At 50.8% G+C, this 27,098-nt stretch overlaps 1 protein-coding gene, 1 long non-coding RNA gene and 1 pseudogene across 2 annotated transcripts; 2 read left to right on the top strand and 1 right to left on the bottom strand.

The window, feature by feature from the left end:
- Positions 1–2,956: 2,956 nt before the first annotated feature.
- LOC4347880 (uncharacterized) lies at positions 2,957–5,403 on the top strand. Its single transcript, XM_015756119.3, has 2 exons — positions 2,957–4,356; positions 4,989–5,403. The coding sequence occupies exons 1-2, from the start codon at positions 3,087–3,089 to the stop codon at positions 5,024–5,026; spliced, it is 1,308 nt and encodes a 435-aa protein (XP_015611605.1). The 5' UTR covers positions 2,957–3,086; the 3' UTR covers positions 5,027–5,403.
- On the bottom strand, positions 3,581–6,169 carry LOC112936373 (uncharacterized). Its single transcript, XR_003238468.2, has 2 exons — positions 6,038–6,169; positions 3,581–4,447 (listed from the first exon to the last, which is right to left on the bottom strand). It is a non-coding gene; the product is annotated as an uncharacterized lncRNA (long non-coding RNA).
- Positions 6,170–21,797: 15,628 nt separating this feature from the next.
- On the top strand, positions 21,798–24,311 carry LOC107278876 (uncharacterized; annotated as a pseudogene).
- Positions 24,312–27,098: the final 2,787 nt, after the last annotated feature.

Here is a 27,098-nt window from a genome sequence, read left to right as displayed (position 1 = left end):
TCAACTTCACCCAGATGCGAATTCATGTCAAGCCAGGCTCCATCACCAACGGCACATACATCTCTCAGGGTTGGACTCTTGCCACTTGGAGTGCACCAGCCACCAATCCTTGGAAGCAAGGGTGGCGCCAGGATTGCAACCTCTCTGCTTCCGATCTCTCTGTTGATGCCAACACCATGAATTTTCAGTTACTGCCTAAGCTCTCGGATCACCAACAGGGCACACCTCAGCAAACCTTGGAGAGACTTCACGTGGGCCATCCAACGCTCAGCTTGCAATCCAATGACATTGTTTGCCTCATGGCCAAGGTCGACCAATGGGACGACCATGCTTGGGTGCTTGCTGTCGACATGAAGAACAGGAGGCTAAAAGATGTGGCTCAGTTTGGCGCTGAAAGAACTCTTGGCATTAGCTTGGTCTACATCAGCAGTATGATATCAGAATATCTTCGTACGGCTCCAGGTAATTGTTTTTCGTTTTTGTTCTACTTGTTCCTTCCTATTTCCGTGGTCCGTCCACTGCTAACCATCATAATCTTGCCTGTTTTCACAAATAGCAAACCTGCAATAAGTTATAATTGACAATAATACCAAACCTATTAAATTGATGCACATGCATATATATATGTGGGTTAATCAATTGGAAACATCTGTTTTTGTCTTTGCTCACAAGAACAAGGGACATTGCTGTAGGGCATGATGCCCCTGTTTCTATGGCATTGGGTGTACATGATACTCCAGTTCAGGATGCTAATATTTCTCTGGTGTTAACAATTTACTTGACACACCTGACTTGGGAACACCTTTTCTCAGCTGATAAAACATATTACATACATACAACCTGAGATACATGCAAATAAATCATTGAAGGGAATGGGATTTATGAGCAATGCCCAGTAAAATGGCAGTACATATACGACTGTAAAATGGATGCCTTCTTCAATAATCACAAAATGTTACATGACAAATAGATGGTGGAAACGGAAACTGCATCATGACCATGTGCTTTCACAGAAAGGGCATGTCACCTAGGTTGATTGTTTTGCTTTGGAATTTTAGAGGGAAAGGGTAGATATGAGAGCTACTATTTAGTTGTAATTGAGCCGGTTTTCACTAAATATTTTGCTGGCTGCAGGTATAAAGGGTAACCTAAAACGACAAGGGGTTGTGTTCACCGTACCCTCTCACAAGAAGCAGACCCGTATGGTTCATCTGTCTACTCCCTCTTGGAAAGGTGGAGATCAACAGAATTCTGGAACAAGTATGGATGATGGAGAGGATAACATGGACTTGGACTTGGACATGTTTTTTGGATGAGGGGCATGGTTAAGTTAAGTGTGGTGCATCTTCAGTTAACTTATGACTAGATTATCTACTGTTTTATCAGGTCTATTTATGAGGGGTACTGCTGGTATTTTGTAGAGCAGATGAATAGTCTTGTTTATGCCCCTGTTCGTTTCTTATCAATGTAGCGAGGTTGTAAACCGTATAGTCCTTGGTGGTGTCAAATTGCTCACAATTTATGCATGTGTGCCCCCTAGTAGCGTTGGGCGTCTTAAGTCCGATTATTTTTCTGCTGCAATTTGGTTTTCTGTCAATGTGAAATGAAGAATCTAAAATCGGCAGACTGCAATCATCATTTGTTATGTGTTGGGCAATCAATGATTCTGTTTAGATTCATAGAACTCCCTCCGTTTCTAAATATTTGACACCGTTGACTTTTTAGCACATGTTTGACCGTTCGTCTTATTTAATTTTTTTTGTGAAATATGTAAAACTACATGTATACGTATAAGTATATTTAACAATAAATCAAATGATAGGAAAAGAATTACTCCCTCCGTATTTTAATGTATGACGCCGTTGACTTTTTGACCAACGTTTGACTATTCGTTTTATTCAAAATTTTTGTGCAAATATGAAAATATTTATGTCATGCTTAAAGAACATTTGATGACGAATCAACTCATAATAAAATAAATAATAATTACATAAATTTTTTTTAATAAGACGAATGGTCAAACGTTAGACAAAAAGTCAACGGCGTCATACATTAAAATATGGAGGTAGTAATAATTATTTAAATTTTTTTAATAAGACGAACGGTCAAATATATTTAAAAAAATCAACGGTATTAAATATTTAGAAATGGTGGGAGTATTAGATGGGGTCTAATCGAGTATTAGGGTGAGTATGTTTTATCAGAACTTTTTAACTGAACAAACAGGAAAATGTAAACTGATGAGGCCACACCTAGCACAGCACCATGACTAGACTATGATCATCAATTACAAGCTCTAACACGGAGGAATTACACCTCATCCAATCAAGTGTTCACTGTGCCTTGGTTTGTCCATTTTTTAGGACAATTTTTTGGTTTGCGTTTCTTAGAACTGGAGTGTTTTTTTTTATTTACAAAACCGAACCAATAAACTGGAAAATCTACTTGTTAGTTGTTAGATACACCCTTATATTTGAGTACTGCTACACATACTAAAATTTTTTTACAAAACTCTTACTAACAAATTTCTCAACCGTTTAATTTAACTAGATGGAAGTTGCAATAAATCTAGATTTACTCACAGCTTGCCACATCAGAGTTTGTAAACATTTTGTAAGAAAATTTTAGTACGTATAGACTTTTCCCTTATATTTAATCCCTTTGCATATTTTTTATTAAAATCCTAAATAAAGATTGTAGTACTAGGCTCTCTTTTAGCATAGCTCTATAGATCCAAGATCTAATAGAGCGGGGGTATTTTTAACTTTACAAATCGACAAATCTAGATATATGATTACATATATAACATTTGAAGAAATCAATTTATTCATATTTTAGGTGAAATTTAACTGTAATTTAACATACAAATATCAATCTTCTTCCAGTTTTTTTTTAAAAAAAATCAATATGTTTGCGCTCATCTTCTTCCTCACTCGATCAGTTCCCCAAATCCCCCACCCTATCCAAACTCTTCCTCCCCCGATCCAATTCGACTCCACTCCATCTCCCTCCTCCGGATCCCTAATGCACAAGGTGTAGAATTAAATTCCGGGGAAATCGACGGAGTCGGAGGTAGGCGTAGCAGCATGGCTGGAGGAGATGACTGGTCGAAGAGGACGATCATGGAGGAATCCCTGCAGCCGCCGGCCCACGGCGCTGCGGCGACTACACCTTGGGTCCTCCTCGACATCCGTGCTTTCATGGCCAACCACCGCAACGCCACCACCGCCATGTCCGAGACCAGGAGCGGCCACCCCATCGAGGTATCCTCGTGGACGGCGCCTCCGCCGCGCGTCTCCTACATATGCGTCCACTGCCCTGGATTGGACTCCAAGAAGTTCGCCACCGAGCCCACCATCATCGCCGCGGAGGCCGACCTCCTCCTCATCCGCGTCGCCATGGGGCGCCGGAACATCCGCTTCAAGAGCAGCTTCCATGACTACTTCGTCTACCAGGCCACCACCCCAACCCCGAAACTCACCTTGCTCCCGCCCCCTCCCATCGACAGGTTCATCGACCACGAGCTTGGCCTCCTGCGCTGTTGCGCCTCTCCTGATTACATTGTTGCTGCACTCTGTAACACCTTCGAATCAGGATACTTTGAGTATGACCTCCACATCTACTGCTCCGGCGCTGATGCTTGGACCTGCCATCCAATCTCCCTCCATGGCCTGGTCGACACATCATTTACCCATATCAATACCAAGGCAATCACCATTGGAGGGAAGGCGGGCACCATGGGCTGGGTCGACCTCTACCGTGGTATTCTCTTCTGTGACCTTCTCCGCGACACCACTAAGCTCCGCTACTTCCCCCTGCCGCCGCCGCTCAGTCCCAACAACTCGTTAACAGGCTCTCCAAGGCCTCATCGTGACATTGCCCTTGTCCAAGGTCGGATCAAGTTCATCGAGACGCGGCTTCATGTCAAGCCAGGTTCCATCATCAACGGCACCTTCATCTCTCAAGGTTGGACTGCTGCCACCTGGACTGCACCGGACACCAATCCCTGGAACCAAGGTTGGCGCCAGGACTGCAAACTCACTGCTTCCGATATCTCTGTTGATGACAGCAAGATGAATTTTGAGTTGCTGCCTAAGCTTTTCGATGACCAAGGCACACCTCAGCCAACCTTGGAGAGACTTCATGTGGGTCATCCAACGCTCAGCTTGCACTCTGATGACATTGTTTGCTTCATGGCCAAGGCCGACCAATGGGACGACGATGCTTGGGTGCTTGCTGTTGATATGAAGAACAAGAGGCTAAAAGTTGTGGCTGAGTTTGGTGCAGAAAGAACCCTTGGCATTGGCTATGCCTACATGAGCAGTAACATATCAGGGTATCTTCGTACAGCTCCAGGTAACTATTTGTTCTGCTGATTCATCCCTAACCCTGTGATCCGTTCCAATGCTAACCATCATAACCTTGCCTGCTTTCACAAATAGCAAACCTGCATGTTGTAATCGATAAGAATATTAAACCTATTAGATCGACGCATATGTATATATGTATGTGCCCTAATCAATTGGAAAACACATGTTTTTATCTTTCCTAACAAGAACAAGGGACATCGCTGTTGGGAGCCCTGTTTCTATGGCATTGGGTGTACAAGATACTCCAGTTCAGGATGCTAATATTTGTCTGGTGTTAACAAGATACTTGACACAATATTTGTGGGGACACACTTTTGGTGAGCTGATAAAACATAGTACATAGATAGATATAGGCAAATAAATCATTGAAGGGAATGAGATTTATGAGCAATGCCCAGTTAAAACTGTAAAATGGAAGCCTTCTTCTATAATTACAATACATTACCTAACAAACAGATGGTGGAAACAAAAACTGCATCATGGCTTGTGCTTTCATGGAAATAGCACATCACCTAGGTTGATTGTTTCGCTATGGAATTCTATTAGAGGGAAATGATAGAAATGAGAGCTACTATTTAGTTGTCATTGAGCCAGGATTTTTTATTTTGCTGGCTGCAGGTATAGAGGGTAGCCTAAAGCGACAAGGGGTTTGTTGACCGCACCCTCACACAAGAAGCAGACCCATATGATGCATATGTCTCCTCCCTCTTGGAAAGGTGGAGATCAACAGAATTCTGTGGGAGGTGAAGTTGATTACATGGATTTTGGATGAGGAGGGGCATGGCTAAGGGGAGAGCATTTTCATGTAGTATTGCTGTTGTGTTAGACTTCTTATTGCTTGATTATCTACTGTTTTGTCAGTTCTATTTACGAGGGGGTATTGCTGGTACTTTGTACCGAGGATGACTATCTAAGCACAAAATCTTAAGAGTGTAGTTTATGCCTCTGTTTATTTCTTATCAATGTAGCGAGGTTGTAAACCGTATGGTCCTCTCGCTGGTGTCAAATTGCTCACAATGTGAGCCTCCTGGTAGCATTGGGCGTCTTAAGTCCGATTAATCTGGAAGCTGATTACATGGATTTTGGATGAGGAGGGGCATGGTTAATGGTTAGAGCATGCATGATGCAAATGTCTGGAACTCTGGGAGCAGTACAACCCGATGAAAAAGAATATTAAACTTGTCTAGCTCTTCAAGTATTGAGGATTTAGTACTTGTTAATTTCAGGTACAAGTAGCAGAGTGTCTCTCTCTATTGCACTCATTGATGAAACCTTAGTTGACGCTTACAGGATTGTTTCTGCTGTAATTCTACTAGCACTAATAGTATATGCATGCTTTAGTAAAATGAATGTCGATTAGAAAAGAAGATGTGCCAAACTGTGCTACAGTGATAGCAGTATATATTTATCGACCGGTCCATGGGGAGAGAGATATATACACATCTCTGCGTTCATGTGCTTGTTCTTTTTTGCCGGGCACCAAACCAATGCAAGGGAGTGTAGTTGAAAGCAAGCAATTTAATTGCAATCAGATGTCAAATATGGAGTACTTTCTGCTTATGCCTCATCCGCCACCCACGGCGTTCTTTCCCGATGGATGACGACGAGGTGAGAGGTTAAAGAAGAAGAAAATGAAGAGGCAAGAGCAGAGGCAGGCGTGAGCTCACCTGATCGAAGAAGGAGCTGGGCTCGCCCGGAGACGAAGAGGGCTGAGAGAAGGGTGGCGGGCGGCACCACTGCAATGGAATGGAGGACGGCCAGCGAGCGCGGCGGCGGCGGCGGAGACAGCATCACAGCTTGCCTCGATCTGGTGCGTGGAAGTGGCTCTAACCAACGGGATAGTGGGCTCCCGGCTAGTAGCATATGTGGGCCTTCTTTTTAGCAGGCCGGCCTTTTAACGGGCAACTGGGCTGGCTATCCATCATCTTCATCTTCTCTTCTTCCCCGGCCAATTGAATTCCACTCCACCGTCGAGAGCACAGCACGGCCACCGAGGTCACACTCCGTTTCCCTAAATTCCTCAATCCGATCCGATTTCTTCTTCTCACCCAAAACCAGAACGGAAGGTGTGTGTGTGTATATATATATATCTACTACTTAATAAAAAATAAAAAATAAGAGGTGCTTCCATCGTCCGTCAAAAAAACCACGAGAAAAAAACCGAGCGAAAAAAACCGGACGAAAAAAGAGTCCGATCCCAAAAAAACCGGGAGAAAGAAAAAAACGTCCGATCCAACAAAAATAAACGGAGCGAAAAAAAACTGGTGAAAAAAAAACGAGGGAAAAAAACCGGGCGGAAAAAAGAGTCCGATCCAAAAATAATAAAAAAAAAGTCCGACTCGACCGATTCCTGTCCGTCAAAAAAAAATAGCGAAAAAAATAAAAAAAAAGTCCGATTGCTATAAGAAAGGAAAAAAGAAAGTTCGACTCTAGATCTAAATCACCCTTAAAAACGAAAAATAAAATTGATGTGCCGGATTAAAGATCTGTTTGCAAAAACGAAACCTACCGGTCGAGAGCATTCCATTTTTATATGATTTTAATTTTTGGATCTATACTTTTGCATTTGAGTCCCTGTAATTTTTATATTTACATTTGAGTCCATATAAGTTTGAAATAAGGTATTAAGGTCGTTTTTGATTAAAAAATAATAAAAGGGGAAGAATAAAGACAGAAAGGTGCATAAAAAGAAAAAGAAAAACCGCACAATAAAAGAAAATAAAGAAAAAGAAAGAAAAACAACAACAACAACAAAAGTCCGTTTCTCCTAAGTGGCAAAAAAAAACCGTAGATCCGATTCCTATAAAAGGCAAAAAAAAAGTGGTGAAAAAAATGCTAGATCTAATTCCTTTAAAAAGGAAAAAAAAAGGTCTAATTGCTATAAAGATGAAAAAAATCCCAAAAAACATCTAAAAAAGTTCGTCCGATTCTCTAAGAAGAAAAAATGGTTCGTAAAAAATAAAAAGCTGGTTCATATAAAATAAATAATGCGCGCGAGAAAAAAAATGAAAAGGGCGAACCAAATTCCGATTTCTAATCTTCGTTATGTCTAATCTAATCTAACTATTTAAAAAGAGAAAATGCATGACAATAAAAACAGTTCAAAGAAACGTGTGAGAAAAGTTAGAAAAAAGCGCAAAAAAAACACGCTAAAAAGGTTTTCCATCTTCCGTAAAAAAAATAAAAAACCGCGTGACAATAATTATTTCCATCGTCGGTAAAAAAATTACTTAAAAAAAAGGGAGGAAAAAACTGTCAGAAAAAACACGCCATTTCTAAAAAATGGTTTAAAAAAACCGTGCAAGAAAAAAACATCGTCGATTAAAAAATAAATCGCTCTGAAAAATCTGTCAGAAAAAAAAGCTAAATTGATGGACGCTTGAGCCGGATAGGATCCATCGATTTTTTGTCATCTACTACACGGTTTTATTTCATCAGAAATTTGTTTTAAAAAAAAACATGCGAGGAAAAAACGCACCATTTCTAAAAAATGGTTTGAAAAAACCGTGCAAGAAAAAAATCTTCTATTAAAAACAAATTGCTCTGAAAAATCTGTCGAAAAAACGCTAAATTGATGGACGCTTGAGCCGGATAGGATCCATCGGTTTTTTTTGTCATCTATTACACGGTTTTTATTTCGTCATATATTCTCCTGTATTGGAAAAAAACAAAAAAGAACATTCGAAAAAAAAGTAAAAAACGCACGAGAAAATAATTGTTAGAAAAAACATGCAAAAAAACACACGAGAAAAGAAAAGCAAAAAAGGGAGAAAAATATGGTTTTCGTCGTCAGTAAAAAAACAAAAAGAACATGCTAGGAAAAAACTGTTAGAAAGAAATGTGCCATTTTTAAAAAATGGTTTGAGAAAATCGCGCAAGAAAAAAAATCGTTTATAGAAAAACAAGTCGTTCGTTAAAATACAAACATTGTCATTGACATGATTATGTATGAAAAAAATATATTATCATTAGAATTTTTCACCCGTTGCAACGCACGGGCATTTTTGCTAATATATATATATATATATATATATATATATATATATATATATATATATACACACACACACACACACACACGTGTGTTGTTAGATCAGATTAGATTAGATAGGAAAAGATTGATAAATTCACATTCACCCAGAGGTTAAGTACTCCCTCCGTTTCGTTTTATTTGACACCGTTGACTTTTTAGCACATGTTTGACCGCTCGTCTTATTCAAAAAAAATTAAATAATTATTAATTCTTTTTCTATCATTTGATTCATTGTTAAATATATTTTTATGCATACATATAGTTTTACATATTTCACAAAAGTTTTTGAATATTTAAATAATTATTAATTCTTTTCCTATCATTTGATTCATTGTTAAATATATTTTTATGCATACATATAGTTTTACATACTTCACAAAAGTTTTTGAATAAGACGAGCGGTCAAACATGTGCTAAAAAGTTAACGGTGTCTGACGGAGCGCGGCGCTCCTCACCGGGAGACCGCACAGGCCCCCCCTTTGCCGGTTCGGCCGGGGGCTCAGGGTGAGATCTCAAGCTCTCCGTGTATGCGGGAAGATCGCGACCTCCCAAAAGAGCATGAAACACAAGCGATGTATACAGGTTCAGGCCGCTGAGAAGCGTAATACCCTACTCCTGTGTTTTGGTGGATCTGTGTATGAAGGAGCTACAAAGTGTGAGCCAACCTCTCCCTCGTTCTAGGTTCTGAATCTGGAAAAGATCATCCCCTTTCTCTATGGGCCAGGTCCTCCTTTTATACTTCAAGGGGATACCACATGCACCCCTCTCTTTCCAAACTGGACTTTTCTTCTCTTCATAAATGGACGGAGATTTGCACGGTCGTCCTCCGAACATCCTCCTGACGGGACGACACACACCTACCTCCACTTCTGCCTGAGGCGGGCACGTCGTGGGAAGGCGGCTGTGTGCTGACGACATGAGCAGTGTCAGACCGGTCACAAATCGGTCATTCTTGTCCACCACGCGTCGGCTTAGCAACGTGCATGCTTGCCCTTCTTCAAACAACATCTTGCTTGTAATGGTTAGGATGAAGCCTGGCATATATCGATCGGGGCTAACGTGTCATCTCTGGGATGTAACACGCTAGCTCCAGCCGGGGACGAGTGCCTAGAAGCTCTCGTCTTGACGGGATGGGGCGAAGCGTGCGTCAGACCGCCTGTCGCCACCTAACCCGCGATTTGACCGGTCTGTGACTGGTCACAGACCGGATAATCGAGTGCACTGCACTGCACTTCGTGCGGCGTGACACGCTTAACCGAGGCGCAATAAATGCGGTTAGGTGAGCCCCGCTGTGCTCACCTAACCCATACACGTGGAGTAGAAACGCGAGGGGTCGGGGCGCCTCGGCCCTCGGGGGCGAGGCAGGAGTGGTCCGACCCCCCCCCTCGGGGAGACCAAGAGGTGGGCGCACACATCACCCTCGGGCCCGACGTCCCCCGAGGGTGCCAGGCCACGTGGGCGATGGCGTCTGCCTCAAGCCTCTAGTCATGATACTCCCGGTCCCATGTTACCGACAGTAGCCCCCGGCGTTATGCCAGGGCGATCGCCCTTCTTATGGGAAGCGGCCGGGCGTGACGCCACTCCTAAAGCCTGGTGACAGGTGGGACCGGTCTCCATGGTTGGGCAGAAACCCAACGGTCTCAAACCATGCACACCGGTTATGGTAATTTGGCTGTCAATAATGGGCGGTCTCTTCAAGACTGCCACATCACCTGAGCGGCGAATGAATCTGGGCGAGCCGATTTGCTTCGCCTGGAGATACGGTAATGTCGCTTCGGTCGGCGAGCGTAATTAACGCGCGCACGATACGATCTATCTCGACTGCCGCAACCGCATATCCACCTCACGCGCCGCAAGCGGGCGAATGGGATCAGTGGAAGCGTGGGCGCGAGAAACGAGGGGGCGAAATAATGGGCGCGAGAAACGAGGAGCCGGGCACAGCGTTGGCAAGGGTATAAAGGCACTGAGGATAGGATTTGTTTCCTTCCTTTCGCCATCATTCCCCTTGCCTTCGCCGCTTGCGCCCTAACTCCTTCTTCCCTGCGCCCTTCTTTCGCCACACGCGCTCGCTCTCCATCTTCTCTTCGTCCGGCGCCATGGCACGGGGCTCCGCACTGCTTGATGGTAGCGTGCTGCCGCCTTCCCGCATCGTGAGCGAGAAGCAGGCTGGGTTGCCGCGCCGCTTTATGCCGGAATCTGCCACCGGCCGTGAGATAGTCATGCTGGGCGAGGGACGCCCGGCGCCAGACTACCCGGGGAGGTCCGTCTTCTTTCTCCCCTTTGCAATGGCAGGGCTGGTTCCGCCATTTTCTTCTTTCTTCATGGATGTCCTGGAGTTCTACGATCTCCAGATGGCGCACCTTACCCCCAACGCAGTGATGACATTGGGCATCTTCGCACACCTGTGCGAGATGTTCATTGGGGTGCGCCCATCTCTTCGGCTGTTCCGGTGGTTCTTCACCGTGCAGTCGGTATCGCCACCGTCGGTGGTCGGCGGCTGCTATTTCCTGCCGCGGGGGCCGGTGTTGAACCGCTACATCCCCTGCGTCCTCCGCAAAAAGTGGGATGACTAGAAGAGCGACTGGTTCTATACCCCCCTCGCCGACGAAGCGCGCCTCCGACTTCCGAGCCAGCCCCCGGCGCAGGCCTCCAGCTGGCGGGCGCCGGTAGATCTGGGGGATGGCTATGACGCCGTCCTCGACCGCCTCGCGGGCCTGCGATCCCAGGGGCTCACCAGGGCCATGGTGTACGGCGACTACCTCCGTCGTCGGATTGCGCCGCTCCAGCGGCGCGCTCGGGGCGCCTGGGAGTACACCGGGTCCGAAGACTACATGCGGACCCACCAGGGAGTCAGATGGGATTGGGCTCCCGAGGACTTCAAGATACTGGTCCAACGGGTGCTAAATCTCAACTCCGTGGAGGCGTCCCTCATCCCCCACGGTATCCTCCCCCTCTGCAGCGATCCAGATCGCGCCTCCATCTTGACCATTATGACGGCGGTCGGGGCCTCAGAGGAGCAGGCTCCTAAGGGCCATGACGACGCAGGCGGGAGCCGCCGAGGGGATCAATCTACCCCCGGAGGGGGTCGTGCTTCTGGGCCCCGCGTCGGGGGCTCGGGGAGCAGCCGCCCTACCGACTCCCGGGGGAAGAGGAAGCTGGGAGGAACACCTCCCCCATCTCCTCCCCGAGGGGGCGGGGCGGTGCGCGCCAGCAGCAGGCGCCCGGAGGGGGCCGCGCCAGCATCGCAGCCCGAGGGGGAGCGCAAGAAGAAGCGGCTGCGCAAGATGGGGGAGACAGAACCATCCCGGGGAAACCTAATTTCCCCTCCAAGGTGGTCATTTAACCGACCCCCTCGCAGGTTCGTCCCACGCTCATTGCGACCGTCTTTTCTTCTATCCCAAAAGCAAGTTTTCTCTTACCCATCTTGTTTGCCTTCTGGTTTTTCTTTCTGCTTCAGTGATATCTCATCGCGTTCCTCCCACCATCCCAAGTCCGGCCAGTCCGAGGCCGAAGATCCGGCGGCCGCAGAGGCACGGAGGCGGGAATCTGACCGGCGAGAGGCCGCAGACCGCCTACGGGAAGCTGAAGAGGCCGCCCGGGAGGCCGCCCGGGCTCGCCAGGCTGAGGATACCGCTCGGGAGGAGGCCGCCCGGGCTCGCCAAGCCGAAGAAGCCGCTCGGGAGGAGGCCGCCCGGGTTCGCCAGGCTGAGGCGATGGCGGCTTCCGAGGCAGTTCGCGACGAGGCCGCGGGCGCCTCGCTTGGGTCCACCCCTTCGGGCGACGCCCAGGACCAAACAGGTCCGGGGGCGGCTCGCGACGAGGCCGCGGGTGCGTCGCTTGGGCCCACTCCTTCGGGCGACGCCCAGGACCAAACAGGTCCGGGGGTGGCCCGCGATAAGGCCGGCGCGTCTATTGGCGGGCCGAGCCGCGCGGCATCTTCTCCAAGGCAGCCCTTCCCCACGCCTTCCGTCGCCCCGCTGAGCGCAGAGCCCCTTCTGCAGGCCTTAGCCGCCGCAAATACCGCGGTGTTGGATGGGTTAAATGCCCAGGTGGAGGCCCTGCAGGCGGAGCGTGCGGAGCTCGACGCCGCATGGGCACGTGTCGAGGAGGGGCGGCACTCGGTGGAGGCCATGGTTGAAGCGGGCCGCAAGGCACACCGCCGGCACGTCTCAGATCTTGAGGCCCGCAAGGCGGCACTGGCGGAGATCGCTCGAGAGGTGGAGGAGGAGCGGGGGGCTGCCCTCATCGCCACCACTGTGATGAACGAGGCGCAGGACTCCCTCCGCCTTCAGCACGGGAACTGGGAGGCGGAGCTGAAGAAAAAGCTCGACGCCGCCCAGGGGGTCCTTGATGCCGCCGCTGCCCGAGAGCAGCGAGCGACGGAGACCGAAGCGGCGCTCCGGCGGCGTGAAGAGGCCCTCGAGGCGCGCGCCATGGCGCTGGAGGAGCGCGCCTGCGTCGCGGAGAAGGACCTGGCGGACCACGAGGCCGCCGTCGCCTCCCGGGAGACAACGCTGGCGGCGCACGAGTCTGCCTGCGCCGAAGAGGAGTCCGCACTCCGCCTCCGCGAGGACGCGCTTACCGAGCGGGAGCGAGCTCTCGGAAAGGCCGAGGCCGAGGCGCAACGGTTGGCGGACAGCCTGTCCCTCCGTGAGGCAGCGCTGACGGAGTAGGCCCGCCGCAATTTGGAATCCGTCCGCGCCGAGAGAGCCGCACTGGAGCAGCGGGCTGCCGACCTCGAGGCGCGGGAAAAGGAGCTGGACGCGAGGGCGCGCATCGGCGGGGCGGCTGCGGGCGAAAGCGACTTAGCCGCCCGCCTCGCAGATGCCGAACACACCGTCGCCGACATGCAGCGCGCGCTAGACTCATCCGCCGGGGAAGCCGAGGCCCTCCGTTTGGCGGGCGAGATAGGGCCCGGCATGCTCTGGGATGCAGTCTCCCGTCTGGATCGCGCCGGTCGGCAGGCGGGCCTCTGGAAAGGGCAGACAATAAAGCCTGCCGCCAACCTGGGAGGCCTTGCCCAGCGCCTCTCGAAGATGGCCGGGGCTCTCCAGCAGCTCCCTGAGGAGCTCGAGAAGACCATCAAGTCATCCTCGAGGGACCTCGCCCAAGGAGCGGTGGAGCTCGTCCTGGCGAGCTACCAGGCCAGGGACCCCAACTTCTCTCCGTGGATGGCGCTGGACGAGTTCCCACCTGGGACTGAAGACAGCGCGCGCGCGCAGGTCCGGGATGCCGCCGACCACATCGTCCACAGCTTCGAGGGCTCGGCCCCTCGGCTTGCGTTCGCCCCCAACTCCGACGAGGAGGGCGATGCCAGCGGTGCAGACGACGTGGAAGACGAGGCCGGCGACCCGGGCGCATCGGATTGAGCCCCCAGGCCCCCGCCAATCTTCAATTTCTTTCTTTTTCTTTCTTCTAAGGCCTTCAGGCCTGTTTTTTGTATAGATCAACTTATAATCTGCAATCAAAAATGATGAAAAAATTCTTTGTGTTAATTTTATTTTGCTATGCGGATGAGATGAGGATGATCTGTGCCGTGGTCCTCTTTTTGTGTCTTAGCTTGATTTAAGGGCCCGTGTCCAAGTCCCAGTCCTCGAAAAGCGCGGGTCGGGGCTAGTGCCTGGGGAGATCCGCATGTCGAGACTGGCCAGGCCGGGAACGTGGTGACCGAGGGTTATGGGTGACCCGATTGTGGGTTTTTGCCGATTCCCCCCCCGGAGTTCACCACGCCCCGGGGCACGGCTCGGTTCTGGGCCCCGTTTGGCGATTTTAGCTGACCGAACCGAGCCCCCGAGGGCAAGGTTGAGCACGAGTGACCTCATTTCAAGTCAAAATTCTTCAAAAAGGAAAAAACGGCACAGATACAGCCCTTAGGAAATTGAAACTGCTTTTATTGAAATACTGAAATGAGAGAAATGAGAATGTGCATGTGTGGCAGCCCCCGGCCAACCCTGCACACCCGAGGGGGGGTGCGGGGTTGGCCCGAGCCCGAAACCTGACACCCGACCCCCCCCTCAGGGGTAGAAGCGACGAAGGTGCTCGATGTTCCATGGGTTAGGCAACTCTGTGCCGTCGCCCGTGGCCAGCCGTATGGAGCCCGGCCGGGGGACGCCGATCACTCGATACGGACCCTCCCACATTGGTGAGAGCTTGCTCAATCCAGCATGCGTTTGAACGCGGCGTAAGACGAGGTCGTCGACGCAGAGTGATCGGGCCCGGACGTGGCGCTGATGGTAGCGCCGCAGGCTCTGCTGGTAGCGTGCGGCTCGGAGGGCCGCACGCCGCCTTCGTTCTTCCAAGTAGTCGAGGTCATCTCTACGAAGCTGATCTTGATCAACCTCGCAGTACATGGTGACCCGAGGAGACCTCAGGGTGAGCTCGGATGGGAGAACCGCTTCTGCGCCGTAGACGAGGAAGAAAGGCGTTTCCCCGGTTGCTCGGCTTGGTGTGGTTCGGTTCGCCCAGAGCACCGCTGGCAACTCCTCGATCCATGAATCGCCGTGCTTTTTGAGAATATTGAAGGTCTTGGTTTTAAGGCCTTTGAGGATTTCTGCATTGGCGCGCTCCACTTGACCATTGCTTCTGGGGTGGGCAGGTGAGGCGAAGCAGAGCTTGATGCCCATGTCTTCGCAGTAGTCGCCGAAGAGTTCACAAGTGAATTGGGTGCCGTTATCCGTAATAATACGGTTAGGCACTCCAAACCGGGCCGTGATGCCCTTAATGAATTTAAGTGCGGAGTGCTTATCGATCTTGATGACCGGATAAGCCTCGGGCCACTTGGTGAACTTGTCGATCGCGACATACAGGTACTCAAACCCGCCCGGGGCCCGCCTAAACGGTCCCAGGATATCGAGCCCCCAGACAGCAAATGGCCATGAAAGTGGTATGATCTGCAGGGCCTGGGCCGGCTGATGGATTTGCTTGGCGTGGAACTGACACGCTCTGCATCGCCGAACCAGGTCGACCGCGTCATTGGGGGTAGTCGGCCAATAGAATCCTTGACGAAAGGCCTTGCCAACCAGGGTGCGCGAGGCAGAATGGGCTCCGCACTCGCCTTCATGGATATCGGCAAGAAGCTCAACGCCTTGTTCCCGAGGAATGCACTTCAGGAGGATTCCGTTAGCCGCGCGCCGATAGAGGATCCCTTCTACCAGCACGTAGCGTTTGGAAATGCGTTGGACGCGTTCACTCCCTTCGCGGTCCTCAGGTAGAGTCTTATCTGTGAGGTATGCTTGGATCTCAGAGATCCAAGCAATCAATCTAAGGGAGCTTGGAGCGCTCCCCTCGGGTCCCGAGGCCTGGGCTCCGACAGGCCTCGGGGACCGATCAGGCGCGTCCGTCTCCCCTAAGGGGTCGGGTCGCGCCGACGGCTGGGCAAGCCTTTCTTCAAAGACGCCCGGTGGGGTCTGGGCTCGCGAGGACGCGAGCCGTGAGAGTTCGTCGGCAATCATGTTATCCCATCTGGGCACATGCCGAAGCTCTATCCCGTCATAATGGCGCTCCATACGCCGCACTTGGCGTACGTAAGCGTCCATCTGCGGGTCAGAGCACCGGTACTCCTTACAGACTTGGTTAACGACTAGCTGGGAGTCGCCTAACACCAAGAGACGGCGGATCCCCAGTCCGGCTGCCACTCTGAGTCCGGCAAGGAGTCCCTCGTACTCTGCCATATTATTGGTCGCTCGAAAGTCGAGGCGGACCAAGTATTTAAGGACGTCTCCATTCGGAGAGGTCAACGTGACCCCCGCGCCGGCGCCCTGAAGAGACAAGGAGCCGTCGAACTGCATCACCCAGTGGGCGGCGTGAGGCAGCTGCGAGGGGTCCGAGCTGGCTTCAGAGACTGAAACGGTCTCTGGAGCCGGGGTCCACTCTGCCACAAAATCGGCGAGGGCCTGGCTCTTGATAGCATGGCGTGGTTCAAAGTGTAAATCGAACTCAGAAAGCTCGATTGCCCATTTTACCACCCGTCCTGTACCCTCCCGATTATGCAAGATTTGACCGAGGGGGTAAGACGTAACCACAGTGACCCGATGCGCCTGGAAATAATGGCGCAGTTTCCTCGAGGCCATCAGAATAGCGTAAAGCATCTTCTGGGCCTGAGGGTATCGGGTCTTGGCGTCCCGGAGGGCCTCGCTAACAAAGTAGACAGGCCGCTGCACCCTTCGGTGGGGCCGATCCCCTTCGCTAAGGGCCATATCCCCGGGGCGCTCCTCGTCCAAGTGGCCCCTCGGGGCGCACTCGTCTTCTGTGCCGATGACCTCGGGGTCGGAGGACGACAGGGGCGGCCTTCCCACAGTGGCCTCGGGGCCGTTCTGGGGGTCGTGGGCTCCTGGCGTCGTCGGACAAGCGGGCAAAGGGCCAACTCTGGTCGTCAGGGGCCTTAGGCCACCGTTCGGCTCGGGGGCCTCTTCTCCCTGCTCCCTCCCGGGTCGAATCGGTACAGGGTTAGCCTCGGGGTCAGAGGGCGATAGATGCAGCCTTCCCGCAGTGGCCTCGGGGCCTTCCTGAGGGTCGGGGGCGCCCAGCACCATCTGACGAGCGGGCAGAGGGCCGACTCCGGTCGTCAGGGGCCTTAGGCCACCGTTCGGCTCGGGGGCCTCTCCTCCCTGCTCGCTCCCGGGCCAAGTCAGCACAGGGTGGGGGTGCACGGAATGAGGATCGTCCTCATCGCGCTCCACAACCAACGCTGCACTAACTACTTGGGGGGTCGCCGCTAAGTAGAGTAGCAGGGGCTCATTTGGCTCCGGGGCGACTAGAACCGGAGGAGAGCTGAGATATGCTTTCAACTGAGTGAGGGCGCGTTCAGCTTCCTCCGTCCAAGTAAACGGCCCAAAGCGCTTGAGGAGCTTAAATAAGGGTAGCGCCTTCTCTCCCAGCCTCGATATGAACCGACTTAGGGCGGCCATGCAACCGGTGACACATTGCACATCCCTAAGTTTACTGGGGGGGCGCATCCGCTCTATAGCTCGTATCTTCTCGGGGTTGGCCTCGATGCCTCGGGCAGAGACCAAGAACCCGAGAAGCTTGCCCGCAGGTACACCAAACACACACTTATCGGGGTTCAGTTTTATGCGGGCGGAGCGGAGGCTCTCAAAAGTTTCCGCTAAATCTGAAAGTAACGTTTCCTGGTTGCGCGTCTTTACAACCAAGTCATCGACATAAGCCTCAACATTACGTCCTAATTGGCTACCCAAAGAAATTCGAGTAGTACGTTGAAAAGTAGGACCTGCATTCTTTAACCCGAAGGGCATTGTCGTATAACAATAAGTTCCTATGGGAGTAATGAACGCAGTTTTTTCCTCATCCTCCCTAGCCATGCGAATCTGATGGTAACCAGAGTATGCATCTAGAAAACACAAAAGGTCGCACCCCGCGGTGGAGTCGACAATCTGATCTATGCGAGGCAGGGGGTAAGGATCCTTAGGACATGCCTTGTTAAGGTCGGTGTAGTCGATGCACATCCGAAGCTTGCCGTTCGCCTTGGGAACGACCACCGGGTTCGCCAGCCACTCCGGATAGATGACCTCACGGATAAATCCGGCCTCCAGAAGTCTCGCGACCTCCTCGCGGATGAAGGCTTGACGTTCCGGGGCCTGGCGCCGCACTTTCTGCCGGACCGGCCTTGCGCCCGACCGCACGGCGAGACGGTGCTCAATCACCTCCCTGGGGACCCCGAGCATATCCGCCGGTCTCCATGCGAAGACGTCAGCGTTTGCCCGCAGGAAGGAGACGAGCGCGTCTTCCTATTTGCCGTCCAGAAGACCACCGATCCGTGTGGTCTTGGACGGGCCGTCGCCCAGTGCAACCTCCTTGACCGGGACCTCATCGGACGTGACTATCCGCTGCCTCGGGGCGGCGGGGGCGGATGTGCCAAGCCTCTCGTCGCCACCCTCGGGCTTGGACACGACGGCGAGGCGGTCCGCACGCTGCTCCATACAAGCGAGCGCGACTTTGAGGTCGCCATGGACAGAGATGGGGCCGTCGGGGCCCGGCATCTTCATCTGGAGGTAGGCGTAGTGGACCGCCGCCATGAACTTCACCAACGCGGGCCTCCCCAGGACCGCGTTGTAGGGCAGACTGAGGTCCGCCACATCGAAGTTCACCCGCTCTGTGCGGAAATTGCCGGGTCCACCGAAGGTGACCGGGAGGTCGATATGACCTAGCGGCCAAGTGTGCCCCGGCGTCACGCCGATGATTGGCTGGGACGGCCGGAGCATCATCCCCGGGGCCTTGATGGCATCAAAGGCTGCGGGGGAAAGGATGTTGAGGGCTGCTCCTCCATCAATGAGGACACGCCCCAACTTCACGTTGCAAACGGTGGGAGAAACCACCATCGCAATCTGCCCTCCCCTGGCAACGCACGGCGGGTGGTCGGTCTGGTCAAAAGTGAGGGCAACTTCCGACCACCGCGCCCGGCGCGTCGCCTCATGAGTAGGGGCCGCGGCCAGAAGCTCTCGCTTCATAGCCTTGAGGCTCCGGCGAGAAACGTGAGCACACGCTCCTCCATCGACGGTGGCAATGGTGGCCCCAGGCTCTTGGAAACCCAGGTCATCATCGCCATCATCGATGTCCTCGGCGGGGGCCTTCTGCCTGGCCTCACTTCGCCGACGGCCGGAAGGAACCGCCGGGGACTTGCCTTCCCGGCGCTCCTGCCTCCTCTCCTCCTCCCACTTCCTTGTCCGCTCTGCCAAGCTTTTGACTGCGCGACAGTCCACAAGGTCATGGAGGGAGGTGTTGTGGACGGTGCACCACTTGCCGGTAGGGCGCTCCCTGCTGGGAACGCTGGCCTCCTTCTTTTTGTCGCTCGCAGGCCTCCCCTTTCGGGTGGCCCGCGAAGCGCCCTCGACGGCGAGGACATGACCCTCGTCGTCGGAACGGACTGACCTCTTCTTCCTCCTCCTGTCACGCCGCCCTGCCTGAGCGGCGGATCCGGGGGCGGCCGAAGCTGCCACACCGGAACCGGAGGGGTTCCAAGTCCAGGCCTCCTCCTTGCGAGCCACTCGGTCCGCGAGCTGAAAAAGCTCTGCGGTAGTCTGGGGCTCTTTGGAGGCGATCTTTTCGAGCATGCGGTTGTGCCGCACGCCCCCCCTGAACGCGTAGATTACCGCGTGTGCAGGGATGCATGGTATGGTATTGCGGACTTGACAGAACCGCTGAATGTACGATCGAAGCGACTCATCGTCCCTTCGCTGTACGGCGTGCAAGTCCGCTTCCTCACCGGGGCGCGGATACGTGCCTTGGAAGTTCATGGTGAACTGCTGGCACAAATCCTCCCAGGAGTGGACAGACGCGGGTGGCAAGTTCATTAGCCAACCCCGCGCTTGCCCCTTCAGGGCCATGGGAAAGAAATTCGCCATGACCCTGTCGTCACCCCCGGCGGCCTCAATCCCGGTCGTGTAGACCTGGAGAAACTCGGCGGGGTTGACGCTGCCATCATATTTTTCGGCGATGGTGGGCCGGAACCTTGGGGGCCAACGGACATTCCGAAGACTCGCCACAAAGGCTCTACAGCCGACACCACCAACCGGGGGCACGGAGGGCTGATTCCCACGTCCATGTCGAGGTGACACTCTGGACGAGGAAGCGCCCTCCGTTGCGTGGGCAGCACTTCGGTCATTACGCCGGCGCTCGATGCTGGCGCGGGCGTCCTGCTCCCCATGCAGATCTTCCCGGGTCGAAGGAGTCGACGAAGGAGTGGCAGCCGAACGGCGAACAGCGGCTGCCGCTCGTCGTGCCCTCCGTCTTGACAACGCGGAGCCGGTGGTAGCAGCACCAGAGGCCTTGGTGGCGGAGGACCGCCCACCAGCATCTAGGCGCTGCCGTGCCGTCATGACCAATTTGGCCACATCGTCCAGCCATCGTTGGGCTGGAGACTCCGGGTCAGGGACGACAGGCGGGTGGCGTAAGAGCGCGCCCGCAGCTTGGAGCGCGCCCTGGGGCGTGCTGCCGTCGCCGTAGACGAGGAGGCGACGGTCCCCATCTCGCCGTTCTCCTCCATCGCCCGCGATCGGTGAAGCCGCGGATCTTTCGACCCTTTCGAGCGCCTCCCCCTGCTTAGGACTTTGGCGTGGAGGGGGCGGTGGAGTACGAGCTCGACGGCGTGGGTTCGGCTCCCCGTCGTCGCCACTCACACTGGGAGAGAGGTCGGACGCCTTTGCTTGCTCAGCCATGAGGCTGATCAAGAAAAACTTGACGCACACGGAAAAGTGCGAGAGCTCAGAAAACACACGCTGAGCCCCCTACCTGGCGCGCCAGATGACGGAGCGCGGCGCTCCTCACCGGGAGACCGCACAGGCCCCCCCTTTGCCGGTTCGGCCGGGGGCTCAGGGTGAGATCTCAAGCTCTCCGTGTATGCGGGAAGATCGCGACCTCCCAAAAGAGCATGAAACACAAGCGATGTATACAGGTTCAGGCCGCTGAGAAGCGTAATACCCTACTCCTGTGTTTTGGTGGATCTGTGTATGAAGGAGCTACAAAGTGTGAGCCAACCTCTCCCTCGTTCTAGGTTCTGAATCTGGAAAAGATCATCCCCTTTCTCTATGGGCCAGGTCCTCCTTTTATACTTCAAGGGGATACCACATGCACCCCTCTCTTTCCAAACTGGACTTTTCTTCTCTTCATAAATGGACGGAGATTTGCACGGTCGTCCTCCGAACATCCTCCTGACGGGACGACACACACCTACCTCCACTTCTGCCTGAGGCGGGCACGTCGTGGGAAGGCGGCTGTGTGCTGACGACATGAGCAGTGTCAGACCGGTCACAAATCGGTCATTCTTGTCCACCACGCGTCGGCTTAGCAACGTGCATGCTTGCCCTTCTTCAAACAACATCTTGCTTGTAATGGTTAGGATGAAGCCTGGCATATATCGATCGGGGCTAACGTGTCATCTCTGGGATGTAACACGCTAGCTCCAGCCGGGGACGAGTGCCTAGAAGCTCTCGTCTTGACGGGATGGGGCGAAGCGTGCGTCAGACCGCCTGTCACCACCTAACCCGCGATTTGACCGGTCTGTGACTGGTCACAGACCGGATAATCGAGTGCACTGCACTGCACTTCGTGCGGCGTGACACGCTTAACCGAGGCGCAATAAATGCGGTTAGGTGAGCCCCGCTGTGCTCACCTAACCCATACACGTGGAGTAGAAACGCGAGGGGTCGGGGCGCCTCGGCCCTCGGGGGCGAGGCAGGAGTGGTCCGACCCCCCCCCCCCCTCGGGGAGACCAAGAGGTGGGCGCACACATCACCCTCGGGCCCGACGTCCCCCGAGGGTGCCAGGCCACGTGGGCGATGGCGTCTGCCTCAAGCCTCTAGTCATGATACTTCCGGTCCCATGTTACCGACAGTGTCAAATAAAACGAAACGGAGGGAGTAGATAGTAGCTGCATATAGAGCATGGGAGGAGATGAGAGTGATGGGTGGTCTGATTGGGAGGAGAAGACCATCATGGATGAGTCCCTCCGGCCGCCGACCCACGTCGCTACTGCGGCGATGACGACACCACCTTGGGTCCTCCTCGAATGCGATGCCTACATCGCCACCAACCACGGCAACGCCACCACCGCCACGTCCAGGACCAGGACCGGCCACCCCATCGAGGTATCCTTCTGGGCGGCGCCCCCGCCGCGCGTCTCCTACATGTGCGTCCACTGCCCTGGATTGGATCCCCAGCCGAGCCCACCATCATCGCCACCGAGGCTGACCTCGTCCTCCTCCGCCTCGCCTTAGGGCCCCGGGACGACAGCTTCAAAACCAGCCGCCAAGATTACTTCATCTACCACGCTTCTTCCACCGCCCCGAAACTCGACAACAGGTTCATCGACAAACAGGTTGGCATCCTGCGCTGCCTTGATGATGGCACCTACATCGTCGCCGCGCTCTGTAGCGCCTTCAAACGAGGTGATCATCTCTACCGCTCTGGTGCAGATGCTTGGACCTGCCATCCGCTCTCCATCCATGGTTTGGTCTTCGATCCATCATTTAGCCATGTCACTAGCAAGGTCATCACGGTTGGTGGTGAAGCCGGAACCATGGGCTGGGTCGACATCAACGATGGCATTCTCTTCTGCGACCTTCTCCGCGACACCGCTGAGCTCCGCTACCTCCCGCTGCCGCCACCACTCGAGCACAAAGACGACATGATAGTAGGCTGTCCAGGGCCACTTCGGGACTTTGCTCTTGTCCAAGGTCGGATCAAGTACATCGAGATGCAGGTTCATGTCAGGCCAGGCTCCGCTATCAACGGCACCTACGCCTCTCAAGGCTGGATTGCTGCCACTTGGAGTGCACCACCCACCAATCCTTGGAAGCAAGGTTGGCGCCAGGACTGCCAAATCTCTGCCTCTCATCTTGCTGTTGATCACAACACCATGAATTTTGAGTTGCTGCCTGAGCTTGGCACACCTCAGCAAACCTTGGAGAGACTTCACGTGGGCCTTCCAAAGCTCAGCTTGCACTCTGATGACATTGTTTGCTTCATGGCTAAGGTCGACCTCTGGGATGACCAGAATGCATGGGTGCTTGCTGTTGACATGAAGAACAAGAGGCTAAAAGATGTGGCCGAGTTTGGCGCAGGAAGAACTCTTGGCATTAGCTCTGCCTACATAAGCAGTAGGATATCAGACTATCTTCCTACGGCTCCAGGTAATTTATGTGTTCTACCGGCGCATCCACTAACTAATTCTGTCATCCGTTGCATTGCTAGCCATCATGACCTACAAGTTTTAATTGATACTCCTGCTTGCTTTCAGAAATATTAAACCTGTGAGTTATAATTGATAGTTATATTAAATCAATTAGATTGATGCATATGTATGTGCTAATCAATTGGAAACATGTGCCTTTGTCTTTACTAACAAGAACAAGGGGACATTACTGTAGGACATGATACTCATTGTTTCTATGCCGCTGATGATAATCAAGTTCAGAACGCTACTTGTCTGGTGTTAACAAAATACTTGACACAGCTGTCTTGGAACACTTCAGTGAGCTAATAAACATATTACATAGATATAACCTATGTACAGGCAGGGAATCATGAAACAGAATGGGGTTTATGACCAATGCCCAGTTAAATGGCTGTGCATATATGACTGTAAAATGGATGCCTTTCTCTATAATCGCAAAATGTTACCTAACAAACAGATGGTGGAAACAAAAACTGCATCATGACCATGTGCTTTCACAGAAAGTGCATGTCACCTAGGTTGATTGTTTTGCTATGGAATTTTAGAGGGAAAGGATATATATATATATATATATATATATATATATATATATATATATATATATATATATATATATATATATATATATATATATATATATATATATATATATATATATATATATATGAGAGCTACTGTTTAGTTGTCATTGAGCCGGTTTTCACTTAATATTTTGCTGGCTGCAGGTTTAAAGGGTAACCTGAAACGACAAGGGGTTGTGTTGACCGTGCCTTCTCACAAGAAGCAGACCCGTGTGGTGCTGTCTAATCCCTCTTGGAAAGGTGGAGATCAACAAAATTCTGGAACAAGTATGGATGATAAAGAGGATAACATGGATTTGGACTTGGACATGTTTTTTGGATGAGGGGCATGGATAAGTGTGATGCATCTTCATGCCTTGCTGTTGTGTTAACTTATGGCTAGATTATCTACTGTTTTATCTGTCCTATGAGTAACTTATATGAGGGGGCTATTGCTAGTATTTTGTAGCAAGGATGAATAGTTGTATCTGTAGCACAATCTTAAGAGTGTGCTCTTGTTTATGCCCCTGTTTATTTCTTATCAATGTAGCGAGGTTGTAAACCGTATGGTCCTCTAGCTGGTGTCAAATTGCTCACACTTTATGGATGCGTGCCTCCTGGTAGAGTTGGGCGTCTCAAGTCCTATTATTTTTCTTCTGCAATTTGGTTTCCTCGCAGCTTTTCGTTTTCTGAGAATGTGAATTGTGAATCTGAAATCGGCTGACTGCAATCAACATTTGTTATGCCCTGGATGGCCTGGCAATCAACAGGTCTGTCCATAATTCTAGATGGTGTTTAATTGAGTACTAGAGTATTATATTTTGGGACAGGTGGGGTATGTTTTATCAGAACTTTTGAATGGAACAAACTTGAAGATGCAAACTGATGAGGACACCTAGCACAACACCTTGACTAGAGTAGGATCATCAACCACAAAAGCTAACACCCAGGAATTATCTTAGCAGCTTCACTCGATCATATATTGTATTGTTTACAGCGATAATTATCTGATTAGTATCTTGCAGCATTCATGGCCTTGCTAGTAAATTGTATGTTCGACCTCATCAGATAATACCATGGCTTTGGTTTAATTGGAATTATTAGATTCTCTTCCCGCAAGTTGGAGTCGTACTTTCCGAGTCTTTTTCCTTTGGTTTTTTGTTTTTCTCCTCTCTTAGAATAAGTCGGTCTGGCTTAATGCATTGTGTAACGAATATTCTTATCTTTTAATATATTGACGTGCAATCCTTTTACGTCTTCGAGAAAAAGAATTATTAGATTCTCTAACGAATTGCACGCTTACTTGATACTACTACTCTACTAGTAGAGTACCTGCTTGTATGAGACATATCCATGAACCGATCAGTTTGTCAGTCAATTCTGGAGCCGTATCAAGTTGCTAGCCCAATAAAAACTTCAGACACTTCTGTCACTAACTACCTATGCCTGGACCTGCATCTCTGAAACCACCAAATTCAGACCTGTTTGGATCGACGGATGGAATTATACCACCTAGGACTGGGAGGAGTGCCTGAGTTGCCTTCTGGCCATGGTCTTGCCCATCAATTAAATACTTGTCGTATACTCCCTCCGTCTCAAAAAAAAAAGATAAATCCTGTGTTTTTTTTCCAACATTTGACTATCCGTCTTATATGAATTTTTTTTATAATTAGTATTTTAATTGTTGTTAGATGATAAAACATGATTAATACTTTATGCGTGACTTGTTTTTTCAATTTTTTTCATAATTTTTTTAAATAAGACGGACGGTCAAACGTTGGACACGGAACCTAGGATTTGTTTTTTTTTGGACGGAGTGAGTAGAGATTAAGAAAAAGAAATGGAGCAACGTGTTTTATCGATCATACATTCTCAAGTAAAGCTGACACTGATGACCTTCTGAAGAGTTTTGTCTTCCCTTCCACTGCTGATTCGGTAACTGAACTGAATTCTACTACTGATCGAGGCAAAAATTATCTATCAATATCTGTTGTTCAGAATCAAGGATGAGGATTTGTGAATAGTTCTTTGAAATAAGAGTTCATTTACAAACAAGACTTTTTTTTCTGAATCAAGGATGACGATTTGTGCCTTGGTGAACTTTTTAGATCTTTTTATCCTTGTTAATGTGAGCAACCCCCAGGATTGCAGCTATCTTCCTTCTAATCTTCCTGTATAATCTTGGATCTGTGACGTCCTTTGGGTGGCAAAGAGTATTGAATCTGATGGCTTTTGCTTCCGGCAGAGATGGTGGTGCCTGAGGTTAACTAGGACATGCTGGCGGTACTGTAGTGCTGGTGCATGCAACAAGATAAGTTGTGAGTGCAAAATTAGATATACATTCTACAATGATCGGTTATTTTAACTGATGGTTTAATTCTGTGCTGACGTATGAATGTAGGTGGTCACTGATCTTCATTTTTGTCTACTGCAATGGACAATGCTAGAAGCTCCTCACCAGAACCATCTGCAAGAACAGGTAAAGACACCATATTACTCTTCAAAGGCAAAGATGTTCTGCAATTCAGAATAAATTTACATTGAATTGTGATTCATTCACAGAGAAATGAACTATCCAGTCAAAAATACTCTCCTACTTATCCATGGGATATTTGTTGGGTGGCATCTTAAGGAAGCAATTACATATATTTAGTGGTCCTGACTGACACAGCAAATGCCTGATGAAGTGCAAACCCAAATGGCTGCATTGTTAATGTGTCTGTTTACCTGATGCTTATGCTTGCATCTCAATTTCAGCACTATGTTTGTTAAAGGCTTCAACTGCACCTATATTTCTTCTTCATGTACAGAGGCCATCTCATTATTGGCGTTCTGTTTTTTCTTACTACTTGCCATTAGGACGAATATGCTATAGAAGAATTTGATAAATGCTCGATCCAACATGCAACTGCCTATTTGGATTAAAGGTTGAATTATCAAGCCGGGCGACTAATGATATTTTTCGGTGATCGAAAAATTGTAATATGTGTCGACCGTTGTTTATAGTGGAGACAATATCAGCGAAGCCCAAGCGGTTGCCCGATCTACCCAGGAGGTGGCTCCGCCACTGTTTATGAGCTGTGATGTGGACCGAAATATATAATATGACAAGAAAAACAAATGCATATGCTTTGTGCATGGAAAACTGAACTTGTTGTCCTTTTGGGTTGTCTTAAGTAAACATAATGCCAAATGTACGATATAGCGCCCATTTAACTTTCCTCTAGGTAATAGCAGTAGTGAAGCCTTGAAGGTGTCATTAACTGGCATTCTGAGTCCCGAGAGGATTAGCTTGCCTGTATTTTTTTATCAGATTGTGTATATTTAGGCGCCGGCGTCTGTGCATATCAAATTATTTGGTGTTGCTGAATGATGCTTTCCATAACCAAATTAACCGCACATACAAAAAGGGGAAATGGAAAGATAAGGCAAAGAAAGAGATCCAAATC

This window comes from Oryza sativa, chromosome 9 (assembly GCF_034140825.1).
Source record: "Oryza sativa Japonica Group chromosome 9, ASM3414082v1".
In the NCBI taxonomy this organism is placed as follows: domain Eukaryota; kingdom Viridiplantae; phylum Streptophyta; class Magnoliopsida; order Poales; family Poaceae; genus Oryza; species Oryza sativa.
Note: the sequence above shows the minus strand (reverse complement) of the source record. Positions and strands in the feature narration are given on the sequence as shown.

Excerpts from the sequence above, each read along its gene's own strand:
- LOC4347880 (XM_015756119.3), top strand. The coding sequence starts at position 3,087 with ATGGCTGGAGGAGATGACTGGTCGAAGAGGACGATCATGGAGGAATCC. Across the intron at positions 4,357-4,988 it reads GTATCTTCGTACAGCTCCAG|GTATAGAGGGTAGCCTAAAG; the intron begins GTAACTATTTGT and ends TGCTGGCTGCAG.